The sequence below is a fragment of the Tachyglossus aculeatus genome, chromosome 14 (assembly GCF_015852505.1).
Source record: "Tachyglossus aculeatus isolate mTacAcu1 chromosome 14, mTacAcu1.pri, whole genome shotgun sequence".
Taxonomy (NCBI): Eukaryota; Metazoa; Chordata; class Mammalia; order Monotremata; family Tachyglossidae; genus Tachyglossus; species Tachyglossus aculeatus.
Window position 1 is genome coordinate 58871494 of NC_052079.1, and position 14836 is coordinate 58886329.

The 14836-nt window shown below is 51.4% G+C and overlaps 1 protein-coding gene across 1 annotated transcript in view; it reads left to right on the plus strand.

Moving 5' to 3' along the window:
• Positions 1 to 1411: 1411 nt before the first annotated feature.
• The window catches only part of SCUBE1 (signal peptide, CUB domain and EGF like domain containing 1), a 96010-nt gene continuing 82585 nt past the window's right edge, over positions 1412 to 14836 (plus strand). Inside the window, exons 1-2 of the mRNA XM_038756299.1 lie at positions 1412 to 1502; positions 5040 to 5162. Of these exons, the coding sequence (XP_038612227.1) occupies positions 1412 to 1502; positions 5040 to 5162 (214 nt within the window). The remainder of the gene's footprint in view (positions 1503 to 5039; positions 5163 to 14836) is intronic.

Genomic DNA, 14836 nt, shown 5'->3' on the forward strand with positions numbered 1-14836 from the left:
TAGTACAGTGCTCGGCACACAGTAAGCGCTCAATAAATACAATTGACAATGAAATAGAGGAAGAGAGAAGGTAGGGAGACAGGCAGAATGACACAGGGATCAGAGACCAATTGAGAGACAAACAGAAAGAGATAGATATCCAGAAACAAACAATGAGAGACCTAGATACAGAGAGTGATGGGCTGATAAGAGATACAGAGAGAAATGTATACTGAGACGTACAGAAACAGACAGACCAACAGCGGAGGCAGATAGACAGAGGAGCTCTCACTGGTGGTTGTCAAGGAGACCGTGTCAGTTGAGCACGGTCTCCTTTGCCTTCTAGGCAAGAGCAGCCATTTTAGCCTGATGGTGTCCCATGGTGATGTCTTGTCTTGTAAATAACATCAGCAACCAGGGAGCAGAACGACTAGGGAAGTGTGTGTGTCCCCCCTGCCTTCCCTCCACCCCTCACCCAATGCCCTCTTAAGACTCTCCAAGTAGCCAAGGGGAACTATTTGGATGTACTCAATCAATCGATAGAATTTATGTGCATGGGAAAGTACAATACACTAAGGAAACTCAATCCCTGACCTCAAGGAGCTTGCAATTAAACAATAAAGACAGATACAAGATAATTCACAAATGGGGGAGAAATCATTTGTAGCTCAAAAAAGTAAACAAAAGTGGTTGCTAGCAGAGAATGCAGAGGTGGTGGATGGGAGGCATGACTGGGGAAGAATTAACCAGGGAAGGCCTCCTGAAGGAGGGGGGGCTTTCCAGAGGCTTTGAGGCTCTGTTGCCACTGAAAGGATTCGAGCTCTTTGGCTCTCCTGAAACAGCAGCAACTCTTCATCCCAGTACTAAGAAACCCGCGGGGTGTACACGTACACGTACACGTACACGTACACACACACACACACACACACACACACACACACATACAGAGTTAAATTGCAGCTCCTTTAGTTTAGCGAGGGGTTGGGTGACCCCTTCCTCACCTGTTCCAACTGGGGTGAGTAACCTAAAAGCACTCAGGGGAGGGGGAAGAGTTGGGGTTGAAATTTCCTCTTCCTCCTGCCTCCTCTCCCTTTCTCCTGCCTCTCCTCCCTCTTTCCTCCTCCCTCTTCCTCCTTCTTCCTCCTCCCTCCTCCTCCCTTTTCCCTCTCTCCTCTCTCCCTCCCTCCTCCTCCTCCTCCTCCTCCTCCTCCGCTTCCCTCGTCCCCTGTCCTCCCCTCCTGAAACGCGGCTGTCCTGGGCCTGCTAGGGGATTGGCCTTCCCGCTGGCAGTCCCTCCCCCTCTCCGGGGTCTTGGGCGAATCCGCAGGAGGCTGTCAGCTCGTCAGATCCCCGGCTCCCCGAGCCCCCGGCGCCCTCGCATCCAGGATCCAGGATCCAGGATCCAGCCAGTGGCTCTGGCCCTGCCGTTGCCATGGTCGCTGCGGGCTGCTCTTGGCGCTGCTGCTGCCTGGCGCTGGCCCTCGCCTACCTGGGCAGGCTGGCGGGAGGCGGTGGGCTTCCAGGTAAGCGCCCCCCACCCCCACCCCTCCTGCTCGGGGGGGGGGGGCGGCGGGGAAGCCTCCGTTGGCAGGAGAGTGGCGGGGGGGGGGCTCTCTGTAAAGGGAGGGGGGAAGCTGGGGACCTCGGAGTAGTGAGGGGGTTTGGAGAGTCGGTCAGCCTCGGGAGGAGGTCGGGGGGCGTGGGATGGGGGGAGATCGGGAGCCCCGAGGCTCGAAAGTAACTTTCCTAGAGGGAGAGGGAGAAGGGCTTGACCGCGGCTGTGAGTGTGTGTTTGTGTGTGTGTGTGTGTGTTGTGTGTGGAGGGAGAAAGAGAGAGAGAGAGAGAGACTCGGGGTGCAGCGGGAGGAGGTAAAGAAACGAGGCCGGTTTAAGACTTCTTGGTGACCCCCCCCCCCTTTAATCTTCGTTTCCACAAATTTCTCCCCCCTCCCGCCAATCTCTCTCGTTCTTTTGAATATTGGGGGAACATATTTGGTGTCATTTTCAAACTCTCTCGAAACAGTATTCCTTGTGTCTGAGAGAGACAGGGACAGAGCCCTAAAACTCTCCAAGTTTTATCTCAATTTTCGTTTTTTGGCTTTTTGTTTTTATCGAGGAAACTTTTTTATCGCCCCCCACCCGGGAACCGGCTTCGTCCCTTAGCCCGCCGCGGTTCACCCGCCGGAGGGGTTAGACTCGTGCGGATAAATCGCACGGTCGCTGGGGGCTCCGAGGGGCTGCATCATGAATTTCGCGGCGGAGCCGCCGGTTGCGCTTGGTTTTCCCTTTTCATTGGGTTTCTTGGGATTCACGACTGGCTCGCAGTCACCCTGCGGTCGCGGGGCAGAGGGCCCGCCCCCTCCCCCCTTTTCCTCCGCTGACCGCGGGGCGCTGGATCCGCCCACCCCTCTGTGCCTCGAATCTGCCTCCCCCCCCACCCCTTGGCCTCCCCAGTCCGCGGTCTAGCGGGTCACCCCTCCCCTCTCCTCCCACCTCTGCCCCCCGCTGTTCTGATTTTCGCGACGGGGTTCACCTAAAACCCAGCTGTCACCGGGGGAGCTCAGCGGGAGAGAGGTGGGACGGTCTTGGGTGAGGTCAAAGTAGAAACCAAAACTCGTTGCGTCCCCGGTGGGTACACGCGTGTGTGTGTGCGTGCACGCACGTGTGGTTCTGTAATCATAATAATAATGGTATTAGACTGTGAGCCCACTATTGGGTAGGGACTGTCTCTATATGTTGCCAACTTGTACTTCCCAAGCGCTTAGTACAGTACTCTGGACACAGTAAGCGCTCAATAAATACGATTGATGATCGATGATGGTATTTGTTAAGCGCTTACTATGTGCCAGGCACTGTACTAAGCGCTCGGGTGGATACAAGCAAACTGAGTTGGACACAGTCCCGGTCCCATGTGGGGCTCACAGTCTCAATCCCCATTTTACAGACGAGATAACTGAGGCCCAGAGAAGTGAAGTGACTTGCCCAAGGTCACACAGTAGACAAGTGGTGGAGCCGGGATTAGAACCCGTGACCTTCTGACCCCTAGGCCCGCGCTCTATCCACTCCACCATGCTGCTTCCCACATGCTGTCTGTATGTGTGTGCGTTGCTTATCTGCGTGGGTCGCTGTGGGTGTGTTTACGGGTTTGAATGCAGGGGTGTGCAGTGTATATGTGCGTGGTTTTATCTGCTTCTCCGCTGCTTCGACTCCGTATAACGTGTAAAGCCCGGCGAGGTCGCCCCCGGCTGGGCGGCTGCAAAAATAAACTCCAGCCAGAAAAGGAAAAGCGCGACGTGTGCGACTCCCAGCTATAGTCTGCTGGGCTGAGCGGCTCGCTCCAAAGCCACTGAACCCCTCCAGTCCCCCACCACCACCAAAAAAAGCCACGGGGTTTATTATTTTTAGGGGGGAAACTTAAAAAATAAACATTTAATTTCGCCTGTTGAATTCCGCGCTCTCCTCCCCCTCCCCCTTTTGGAAAGGGCTGAAAGCATTGCTGAGCCTTTGTGTGTGCGCGAAGTTCTTCTGAAGAGTGTGCATTGCCACGATATCTGATGATTTCTCTCTCCCCGTCCCCAGCCCCCAGCCCGCGCCCCCCCCCCGGGGGGGACTTTGAAGGCTCGCCTTGTTTTATCGCTGGCAATGCCTGAGTGACCATTTCTAAAACAATTAGCGTTGGGATCTCAAGCCAAGAAGAAAACTCTTCCTTTGCGGCACCTTTTCTCAAGATCTTTTAATCTAATTGGCTAGGAGCAAACTGCATGTGAATGTCAGATTCTCCCCAGCACCCCCATTCCTCAGCCACCTCCCCCGTCTTCCGCCGCCTCCCTCCCTGCCCCCCATCCCCCTGTCCCCCACTTCCCTTCTTCCATCCTCCCCACCCTCTTCCCCTCCTCGCCTTGCCATACCCTCCTCCTCCTCCTCCCATCCCCCATCACCGCTCCCCCAGTGACCCCCCCCCCCCCGCCCCGGCCACTCCCCGCCCCGGGTATTTCAGACGTGGGGCCCCAGATGGGCCGAACCCGGAGTGGGCTAATTGTGCGACAGATCCAATCAATGGGAGTCAGGCAGATGCGGAGCTGTCGATGACTGGGGGTCGCGAGCCGCAGCTGGGGCCGCCGCCGTCCCCGGCCGCGAGCCATTTAAACTCTCCCCGGCCGCCGGCTGGACTTTTCCTTATTGACATTACGGCTTTTCCCCTCAGTAGTCCGCGGCGGCTTCCGAGAGTGGCTCCCACGGGCCCGGCCCCCGGCCCCCACCTCCCGACCCCCAGCCTTCTCTGACCTCCGCCCCTCCCCTTCCCCCGGTCCCCCTCGGGCTTGACCGAGCCGGGCGGGGGCGGGCGGGGACTGAAAGGGAAAGAGGGGAGTGGGAGAGAGATGGAAACGGATAATAATAGCTTTTATTAAGCACTTACTATGTGCAAAGCACTGTTCTAAGCGCTGGGGAGGTTACAAGGTTGTCCCAAGGGGGACTCACAGTCTTAATCCCCATTTTACAGATGAGGTCACTGAGGCGCAGAGAAGTTTAGTGACTTGCCCAAAGTCACACAGCTGACAAGTGGTGGAGCTGGGATTTGAACCCATGAACTCTGACTCCAAAGCCCTTGCTCTTTCCACTGACCCTCGCTGCTTCTCATTCGCACACACTCACACATGCAGGCCCTCCCCCCAGCCAGCCCCAGGGTGACCCCACCACCACCAGCCCCCAGGGTCCAGGGAGGACGTGGAGGTGGGTGGCAGTGGCCTAGGTAAAATGCCCCGGGCAAAGGTATTGGGGGCGCTTCGGGGAATGGGTCTCCTGAGAGATGGGCCAGAAAAGCCCCTGAATTTAGTGTTTTCTGAGGCAACTCATAGGGGTCAGACTTTCCGGACACTCCTTCCCTCCTCTGGACTCACCCGTCCATTAGAGAGCAAGGGTGGACAGCTTGGTACGGCTGGGCCCGAGATGAGGAGCTCAGGCCTCAACCCAGACCCCTCCCCAGCTCGGGTGCTGCCTAAGGCCTCACCTCCCGTTCCTCTTCCTCTTCTTGTCGTTCCCCACCCCAACCCCGGTGACAGACACAGACGAGTGTGCAGAGGCCACAGATGACTGCCACATCGATGCCATCTGCCAGAACACCCCCAAATCCTTCAAGTGTCTCTGCAAACCTGGCTACAAGGGCGAGGGAAAACAGTGTGAAGGTAAGAACCCCCAGCCTGCCCATCACTGCCAACCCACGACCCTCCTCCCACCTTATTCATCCTGGTCCTCAAAAGTCTCCAATGGCTACCAATCAATCTGCACATCAGGCAGAAACTCCTCACCCTGGGCTTCAAGGCTCTCCATCACCTCGCCCCCTCCAACCTCACATCCTTTCTATCCTTCTTCAGCCCACCCCGCACCCTCCGCTCCTCTGCCGCTAATCTCCTCACCGTACCTCGTTCTCGCCTGTCCCGCCATTGACCCCCAGCCCACGCCATCCCCCGGGCCTGGAATGCCCCCAATCCCTCTGCCCATCCGCCAAGCTAGCTCTCTTCCTCCCTTCAAGGCCCTACTGAGAGCTCACCTCTTCCAAGAGGCCTTCCCAGACTGAGCCCCTTCCTTCCTCTCCCCCTCGTCCCCCTCTCCATCCCCCCATCTTACCTTCTTCCCTTCCCCACAGCACCTGTATATATGTATATATGTTTGTACATATTTATTACTTTATTTATTTATTTATTTATTTTACTTGTACATATCTATTCTATTTATTTTATTTTGTTAGTATGTTTGGTTTTGTTCTCTGTCTCCCCCTTTTAGACTGTGAGCCCACTGTTGGGTAGGGACTGTCTCTATATGTTGCCAACTTGTACTTCCCAAGCGCTTAGTACAGTGCTCTGCATACAGTAAGCACTCAATAAATACGATTGATTGATTAATTGATTGATTGGTCCAGCCTCTCACAAACAGAGAGGCAACATGGCAAAGTGGATAGAGCATGGGCCTGGGAGTCAGAAGGTCGTATGAGTTCTAATCCTGGCTCCACCACATGTCTGCTGTGTGACCTTGGGCAAGTCACTTCACTTCTCTTCACCCTGGGCCTCAGTTACCTCATCCATAAAATGGGGATTAAGACTGAGCCCTACGTAGGACAGGGACTGTGTCCAACTCAATTACCTTGTATCTACCCCAGCACTTAGTGTCTGACACATAGTAAGTGCTTAACAAATACTACAGTTATTATTAATTATTTTTAACAGCTGAACTCTGAGCCTGGAGTCGTGCAGGGCCACCAGGAGTGGGGGCCCAGCTACTGCTGTCAGCCCCTCTCTTGCTTCCTGGAGTGCCCACCTGCTAGCCTGGGCCCCAGTGGGTCGCTGAGCCTCCCTGGGCAGAAAGAGTTGCTGTTATAATAATAATAGTAATAATGATGGCATTTATTAAGCACTTACTACGTGCAAAGCACAGTTCTAAGCGCTGGGGAGGTTACAAGGTGATCAGGTTGTCCCGCGGAGGGCTCACAGTCTTAATCCCCATTTTACAGATGAGGTAACTGAGGCACAGAGAAGTGAAGTGACTTGCCCAAAGTCACACAGCTGACAAGTGGTGGAGTCTGTATTTGAACCCGTGACCTCTGATTCCAAAGCCTGGGCTCTTTCCACTGAGCCACACTGCTTCTCCAATGGTCTGGGCAGTGCCGCTGCTGGCCAAAAAGAGGTGTCCAGCCTTGCCTCCTGAGCTCTGCCTGGTGCCCTTCCCCAGGTGGGCCAGAAATGGGGGAGGGGCAGGGGTTAGAGATAACACATGTATCTGAGCCAGTCTTGGCCTCAGCCTGCCCGGGTCAGGGTTGGCCCTCATCCCCTCCGATCAATAAATCAATGCCATTTATTGAGCTCTTACTGCATGCAGAGCACTGTATTTTAGGCAATAGGGATCACAGTGTAATAGAGATGGTAGACAGGATCCTTGCCCACAAGGAGATTACAGTCTAGAAGGAGCGACAGACATAAATAACAGCTAGAGGAAAGATCCCAGCTAGAGGAAAGATCCCAGCTAGACTCCAGAATCAACCTCCTCCCTGGCATCATGCCTGCTTCCCTGCCAGCCTCTCCCCTCTTCCCAAAGCTGTATGTCCTAAAGCACCATTCAGAAGACATTATTCCCTCCTCGGAAACCTTCAGCGGGTGTCCATCTCACCCCACATCAAACAGAACTCCTGACCCCCAGCTCCAAACTTTCCACCAGCTGTCTCCTCCTCCTCCTCCTCCTCCTCCTCCTCCTCCTCCTCCTCCTCCCCCTCCTCCTCCTCCTCCTCCTCCCTTCTCCTCTTCCTCTTCCTTAGTTGCACTTCACTTGCTGTACTTAAGTTCACGCTTTCTGATCCTCTTCCCTTCCCTCTCCCTCTTGACTCTACATCTTTGACCCCTTATTGGAGCCCTTCTCCTACCTGGAATTCACTCCCCATCAGGTCCCCCAAGTCACATGGCCAGTCTGTGCCTTCAGAGCCAGTCACCTCTGCCAGGAGACCTTCCCCAGTTACACCTTTCCCTTCTTCTCAGTTTTGCTGCTCTGTTAGTTACCCTCCTGTATGTCTACTTATCTGATATTGTAAATGCTGCCTCTTCTTCATGTTTTTACTCTTTTAAACTGTTGGACATTTGGCAATTTATGTCTGCTTGCCTTTTTTGTGGCATTGGTTAAGTGCTTACAGATGCCTAGCACTGTACTGAGTGCTGGGGGTAGCTACAAGCTAATCAGATTGGACAGTCCATGTCCTACGTGGGGTTTAGTCTTAATCCTTAGTAGGAAGTGTCAAACTGCTGCCAGCCAAGGGCTATGGTGAGGGAGGAGAAAAGTCATATTTCATCTCCCTCTCCTCCCTATTCTCCTGGGAGTCACAGTATTTATTGAGCATCTACTTGGTGCAGTATCCTGTGCTAGATATTTGAGATGTATCAATCAATCAATGGCATTTATTGAGTGCTTAGCATGTGCAGAGCACTGTACTAAATACTTCCATTCTAATGCAAAAAAGTGACACACTCACTGCCCACAAGGAGCTTCCTTGCTAGAGAAGCCTCGTGGCCAACTGGATAGAGCACAGGCCTGGGAATCGGAAGGACTAGGTTCATTCATTCATTCATTCATTCTTTCATTCTTTCATTCATTCATTTGAATTTATTGAGCGCTTTCTGTGTGCAGAACACTGTACTAAGTGCTTAGGAGAGTATAATGTAACAGTAAACAGACACGTTCCCTGCCTACAATGAAATGAGCATAAGTATAGACGGTTCTGCCACTTGTCTGCTCTGTGACCTTGGGCAAGTCACTGAACTTCTCTGTGCCTCAGTTATTTCATCTTTAAAATGGGGATTAAGACTCTGAACGCTATGTGGTACAGGGAATGTGTCCACCCCAATTACCTTGTTATCTACCCCAGCACTTAGTACGGTGCCTGGCACATAGTAAGCACTTAACAAATGTCATTATTAATGGGGGAGGCCAACAAAAATATTTACAACTAGAATGGTCAAAATAAATAACTGAATAAACCATGCTGAAGATGAGTATAAACAAGCTCCTAAGTGCTAGAGTTGGCTGATGGGTCAGTATGGCTTAGGGTGCTGGGAAATAAACATGCTGCAGGAGGTGGGATTGAAAGAGGATTTGGGAGGTGAGGGAACTGGGGTCTGTCTGATGAGGGGAGGGAGGGAGCTGTAGGCAGGGGGAGCAGTGTGAGGAAATGGAGTTGGAAAAATCGAAAGTGAGGGAGAGTGAGAAGGTTGGCATGGGGGGAATGAAGACAGCTGGGAGAATAATGGGAGAAGAAAGCAGATAGGAAAGTGGAGGTCAGATGGTGGAGAGCATGAAGCGATTTGTGAGAAGTTTATATTTGATGTGGAGGGTCAAGGAAGCCAGAAGAGGGTTTGGAGGACTGGGAAGATCTGGGCCGAGCAATGCTTCAGAAAAGTGCACCGGGCAGCTGTGTGTGGTAGATTCGCTGGGGGAAAGCCTGGAGGCAGGGAGACCAGAGAGGAACCAGGTGGTGTTGGACTAGCATCTGGGAATCGGAAGCACTTCCTTCTGACCTGGGTTCTAATCCCAGCTCCGTGGCTTATCTGCTGGGTGATCTTGGACAAGTCACTTAACTTCTCTGTGCCTCAGTTCCCTTATCTGTAAAACGGGGATTAAAACGTGAGCTCCATGTGAGACAAGGACTGTGTCCAACCTGATTAGCTTGTATCTACCTTAACACTTAGTACAATGTCTAGCGCATAGTAAGCGCTTAACAAATATCATAAAATAAAATATGGCAGCATGGAGGATTCCAAGGCGCGTGGTTCTCCGTGTAGGGGATGCACAGACCAGACACCGGGACCACTAGGGAAGGGCCACTTTGGGATTTCGGATTTCTGTTGGGAATTTGGGCGGAGTGCAGCTCCTTTATTCACCAGTAGGCGGCGGTGCTGGGTGGAGACTCTGACGCCTCTCGCCCTCTCGCCCCCTCCCCAATCCCTCCTCCTCTCTCTCCCTCCTTCCCTCCGCCCCCCAGCCAACCACATTCTCAGCCAAAGCTTCGGAGTGGCTCATCATGAATGGCGGTTAATTCTTCTCTATCTCCCCAGCAAGACTTAGTGGGAAGAGCAGGAGCCAGGGAATCAGAGGACCTGGTTCCAATCCAAACCCTGCCACTCGTCTGTTGTGTAAGCTTGGATAAGTCACTTCATTTCTAGGTGCCTCAGTTTCCACATCTGTAAAATAGAGATTCAATACTCGTTATCCCTCCTACTTAGACTGTAGGCCCCATGTGAGAGAAGGATCGTCCAACTTGAATATCATATCTACGCCATGCTTAGAACAGTGCTTGGCACATAGTAAGTGGTTAAGAAATACCATAATTAACACTCTTCTCCGCCCCCAACTATCACTTAAGCACATCCACACCACTTGAGCATTGGAGTACTCACCCGCCTCCCCACTCTATAGCATTTACATACTTATCTTTGAACTTGGTTGCTTCCCCTTGTCTGTAGATTATTTTAGCAGCTGCTTCCCTCCCTAGTCCTGTAGTCCCCCAAGTGCTCAGTACAGCACCCTGTACACTGTAGGCTGTAAACTCCTTGAAGACAGAGACCAGGTGTACTAACTATTGTATTTTTCCAAGCACTCAGCACAGTGCTCTCCACCTAGGCAGTGCTCAGTAAACATTGTTGATTGATCCATGCTTGGGGGTAGTGTTGGAGAGAGAGAGAGAGAGAGAGAGAGAGAGAGAGAGAGAGAGAGAGAGAGAGAGAGAGAGAGAGAGAGAGAGAGAGAGAGAGAGATAGAGAGAAAGACAGAAAGAAAAAAAGACACAAAGAAAGAAAAAGAGAGAGAGAAAGAAAGAGTCATGTATCCAGATAATAATAATGATGGCATTTATTAAGTGCTTACTATGTGCAAAGCACTGTTTTATGTGCTCGGGAGGTTACAAGGTGATCAGGTTGTCCCACGTGGGGCTCACAGTCTGAATCCCCATTTTACAGATGAGGTAACTGAGGCACAGAGAAGTTAAGTGACTTGCCCAAAGTCACACAGCTGTAGACACACCTCTGAAATTCTACAATCAGCACCCCTCTCCCCAACTCCCACCACAGTGAAGGTGGCTGGGCAGACCTTTCATTCATTCAAAAGTATTTATCTAGTGCTTACTGTATGCAAAGTACTATACTAAGCATTTGGGAGAGTACAGTATAGAAATAACCTGCAGCCTGGTGGGAGTGAAGTGGCCAGTTTCCATGTCCAATCAGTAATATTTGTTGGTCACTTACCATGTACTGAGCACCATACTAAATTCATTCAATCTACACGCACTCCCTTGGTGACCTCATTCGCTCCCACGGCTTCAACTATCATCCCTATGCTGATGACACCCAGATCTACATCTCTGCCCCTGCTTTCTCCCCCTCTCTCCAGGCTCGCATCTCCTCCTGCCTTCAGGACATCTCCATCTGGATGTCTGCCCGCCACCTAAAACTCAACATGTCCAAGACTGAACTCCTTGTCTTCCCTCCCGAACCCTGCCCTCTCCCTGACTTTCCCATCTCTGTTGACGGCACTACCATCCTTCCCGTCTCACAAGCCCGCAACCTTGGTGTCATCCTCGACTCTGCTCTCTCATTCACCCGTCACATCCAAGCTGTCACCAAAACCTGCCGGTCTCAGCTCCGCAACATTGCCAAGATCCGCCCTTTCCTCTCCATCCAAACCGCTACCCTGCTCGTTCAAGCTCTCATCCTATCCCGTCCGGACTACTGCATCAGCCTTCTCTCTGATCTCCCATCCTGGTGTCTCTCCCCACTTCAATCCATACTTCATGCTGCTGCCCGGATTGTCTTTGTCCAGAAACGCTCTGGGCACGTTACTCCCCTCCTCAAAAATCTCCAATGGCTACCAATCAATCTGCGCATCAGGCAGAAACTCCTCACCCTGGGCTTCAAGGCTGTCCATCACCTCGCCCCCTCCTACCTCACCTCCTTTCTCTCCTTCTACAGCCCACCCCGCACCCTCCGCTCTTGTGCCGCTAATCTCCTCACCGTGCCTCGTTCTCGCCTGTCCCGCCATCGACCCCCAGCCCACGTCATCCCCAGGGCCCGGAATGCCCTCCCTCTGCCCATCCGCCAAGCTAACTCTCTTCCTCCCTTCAAGGCCCTATTGAGAGCTCACCTCCTCCAGGAGGCCTTCCCAGACTGAGCCCCTTCCTTCTTCTCCCCCTCGTCCCCCTCTCCATCACCCCCATCTTACCTCCTTCCCTTCCCCACAGCACCTGTATATATGTATATATGTTTGTACATATTTATTACTCTATTTATTTATTTATTTTACTTGTACATATCTATTCTATTTATTTTATTTTGTTAGTATGTTTGGTTTTGTTCTCTGTCTCCCCCTTTTTAGACTGTGAGCCCACTGTTGGGTAGGGACCGTCTCTATATGTTGTCAATTTGTACTTCCCAAGCACTTAGTACAGTGCTCTGCACACAGTAAACACTCAATAAATATGATTGATTGATTGATTCATTCATTCATTCATTCAATCGTATTTATTGAGCGCTTACTTTGTGCAGAACACTGTACTAAGCGCTTGGGAAGTACAAGTTGGCAACATATAGAGACGGTCCCTACCCAACAGTGGGCTCACAGTCTAGAAGGGGGAGACAGAGAACAAAGCAAAGCATATTAACAAAATAAAATAAATAGAATAAATATGTACAAATAAAATAAATAAATGAATAGAGTAATAAATACGTACAAACATATATACATATATACAGGTGCTGTGGGGAGGGGAAGGAGGTAAGGCGGGGAGATGGGGAGGGGGAGGAGGGGGAGAGAGGGGGAGAGGAAGGAGGGGGCTCAGTCTGGGAAGGCCTCCTGGAGGAGGTGAGCTCTCAATAGGGCCTTGAAGGGAGGAAGAGAGCTAGCTCGGCGGATGTGCAGAAGGAGGGCATTCCAGGCCAGGGGGATGGTGTGGGCCGGGGGTCGACGGCAGGACAGGCGAGAACACGAGGCACAGTGAGATTAGTGGCAGAGGTGCGGGATGTGCGGGCTGGGCTGTAGAAGGAGAGAAGGGAGGTGAGGTAGGAGGGGGCGAGGTGATGGAGAGCCTTGAAGCCGAGGGTGAGGAGTTTCTGCCTGATGCTTAGGTTGACTGGTAGCCACTGGAAATTTTTGAGGAGGGGAGTAACATGCCCAGAGCGTTTCTGGACAAAGACAATCTGGCAGTGGCGTGAAGTAGAAGCAGCAGAGAAGCAGCATGGCTCAGTGGAAAGAGCAGGGCCTTTGGAGTCAGAGGTCAGGGGTTCAAATTCCAACTCCTCCAATTGTCAGCTGTGTGACTTTGGGCAAGTCACTTAACTTCTCTGGGCCTCAGTTCCCTCATCTGTAAAATGGGGATTAAGACTGTGAGCCCCCCGTGGGATAACCTGATCACCTTGTAACTTCCCCAGTGCTTAGAACAGTGCTTTGCACATAGTAAGCGCTTAATAAATGCCAATTAAAAAAAGTATGGATTGAAGTGGAGAGAAACAGGAGGATGGGAGATCGGAGAGGAGGCTGATACAGTAATCCAGACGGGATCGGTTGAGAGCTTGAACGAGCAGGGTAGCGGTTTGGATGGAGAGGAAAAGGCGGATCTTGACAACGTTGCGGAGGTGAGACCGGCAGGTTTTGGTGACGGCTTGGATGTGAAGGGTGAACGAGAGTGGAGTCGAGGATGACACCAAGGTTGTGGGCTTCTGAGATGGGAAGGATGGTAGTGCCGTCAACAGTGATGGGAAAGTCAGGGAGAGGGCAGGGTCTGGGAGGGAAGACAAGGAGTTCAGTCTTGGACATGTTGAGCTTTAGGTGGCGGTCAGACATCCAGATGGAGATGTCCTGAAGGCAGGAGGAGATGCGAGCCTGGAGGGAGGGAGAGAGAGCAGGGGCAGAAGTGCTTTGGAGAGTACAGAACAACCAAGTTGGCAGGCACGATCCCTGCCCTCAAGAAGATTACAGTCTAGTGGGGAAGTCAGACATTGAAATAAATTATAGATAGGGAAAGCAGCAGAGTAAAAGAATATGTCCATAAGTGTTGTGGAGCTGGGGATGAGGTGAGTATCAAAGTGCTTAAGAGTGCAAAGCCAAGCACTTTAGTCAATATAGAAGGACAGAAAATTAGGGTGGGGGATAGAGAGGTTAGCCAGGGAAGGCTTCCTGGAGAGATATGATTTTAGGAAGTCAATGAAGATGAGGAAAGCGGTGGTCTGTTGAATATGAAATGGGAGGGAAGGTGTTCCAGGTGGGAGGAAGGTTGTTAGCGAGTAGGTTGGTGTTAGAGGAGCAGAGTATGCGGGCTGGGATATAGTAGGAGAGAGGTGAGGTAGGAGAGAGAAACTGATTAATTGTTCCTTCCATTGCTCTCATCGTCCCAAATGCGACAGCGATTTTACCCTGTGGGAGAAGTAGGATGTTGGGAGAGGGGGCTTCAAGGAGAGAATAGGCCAGAGAGCCACCGTTTTGGTTCTCTTCATACCCTGGAAACCCTTTGGGATGAGTAAATGTGGGAAGCTGTGAGGGCCCAGAGGATCTCGGGCCAGCACCCACTCCCGCCCCATGGGCACAGGGGCAAGTTTCCATGCTGCTGGGCATCCAGGTCCATCCTGGTAGAGGGCAGGGGGTCTCCTGATCTAAATTAGGCTGTACCTGTTTGTGTCAGTGCATAATTCAGGCTGGGGTGGTGGTGGAGAGGACTGCCAGGGAGGCTTCAACTCATTGAACCATAATTACTTCATTTTCCTAGACATTTGCGAACTAACGAAACCCAATTACTGAACCAAATTACAGCTTGAATTAGGCCGTACTAATCTTAATTAAAAGCCCTCCTTTTTATAATCAGAACCAGCCCCTGAATGAAACAGCAAAGCCTCCCTTAAATGGTGTGTTTAAATAACGAAAGCTCTTTTGGTAATAGTTGTTTAGTCTGAACAAGGCTCCCTGTTACCCTGCATGTATTACACTTGATTATTTTTTTCCATCTTCCTCTGGCGGCTTTCTTCCCTGAGTAGGGCCATATTTAGTGCTGCAATTAAACGTTTTGAGGGAAATAATGTTTTGCCTCAGAATATAAAATGTATTACTGTATTGCCTTTTTTGTTTGTTTAAAAACATTTTTGTGGCATGACAAAATTAAGATGGGAATAAGCAGAAATGCCAACTTCCTGTGTGTTGTATCCACTAGAGATTCCATGTCAGTCATTTAAATAAGGGGGATTACCGGATGTATTATTAGAAGTTTTGGCTCCGCTTCGTATAGTATATACCATATCTCCTATGTATTTGAATGTCCAAACTCTCTTGAAACCAATTTGCTTCCTCA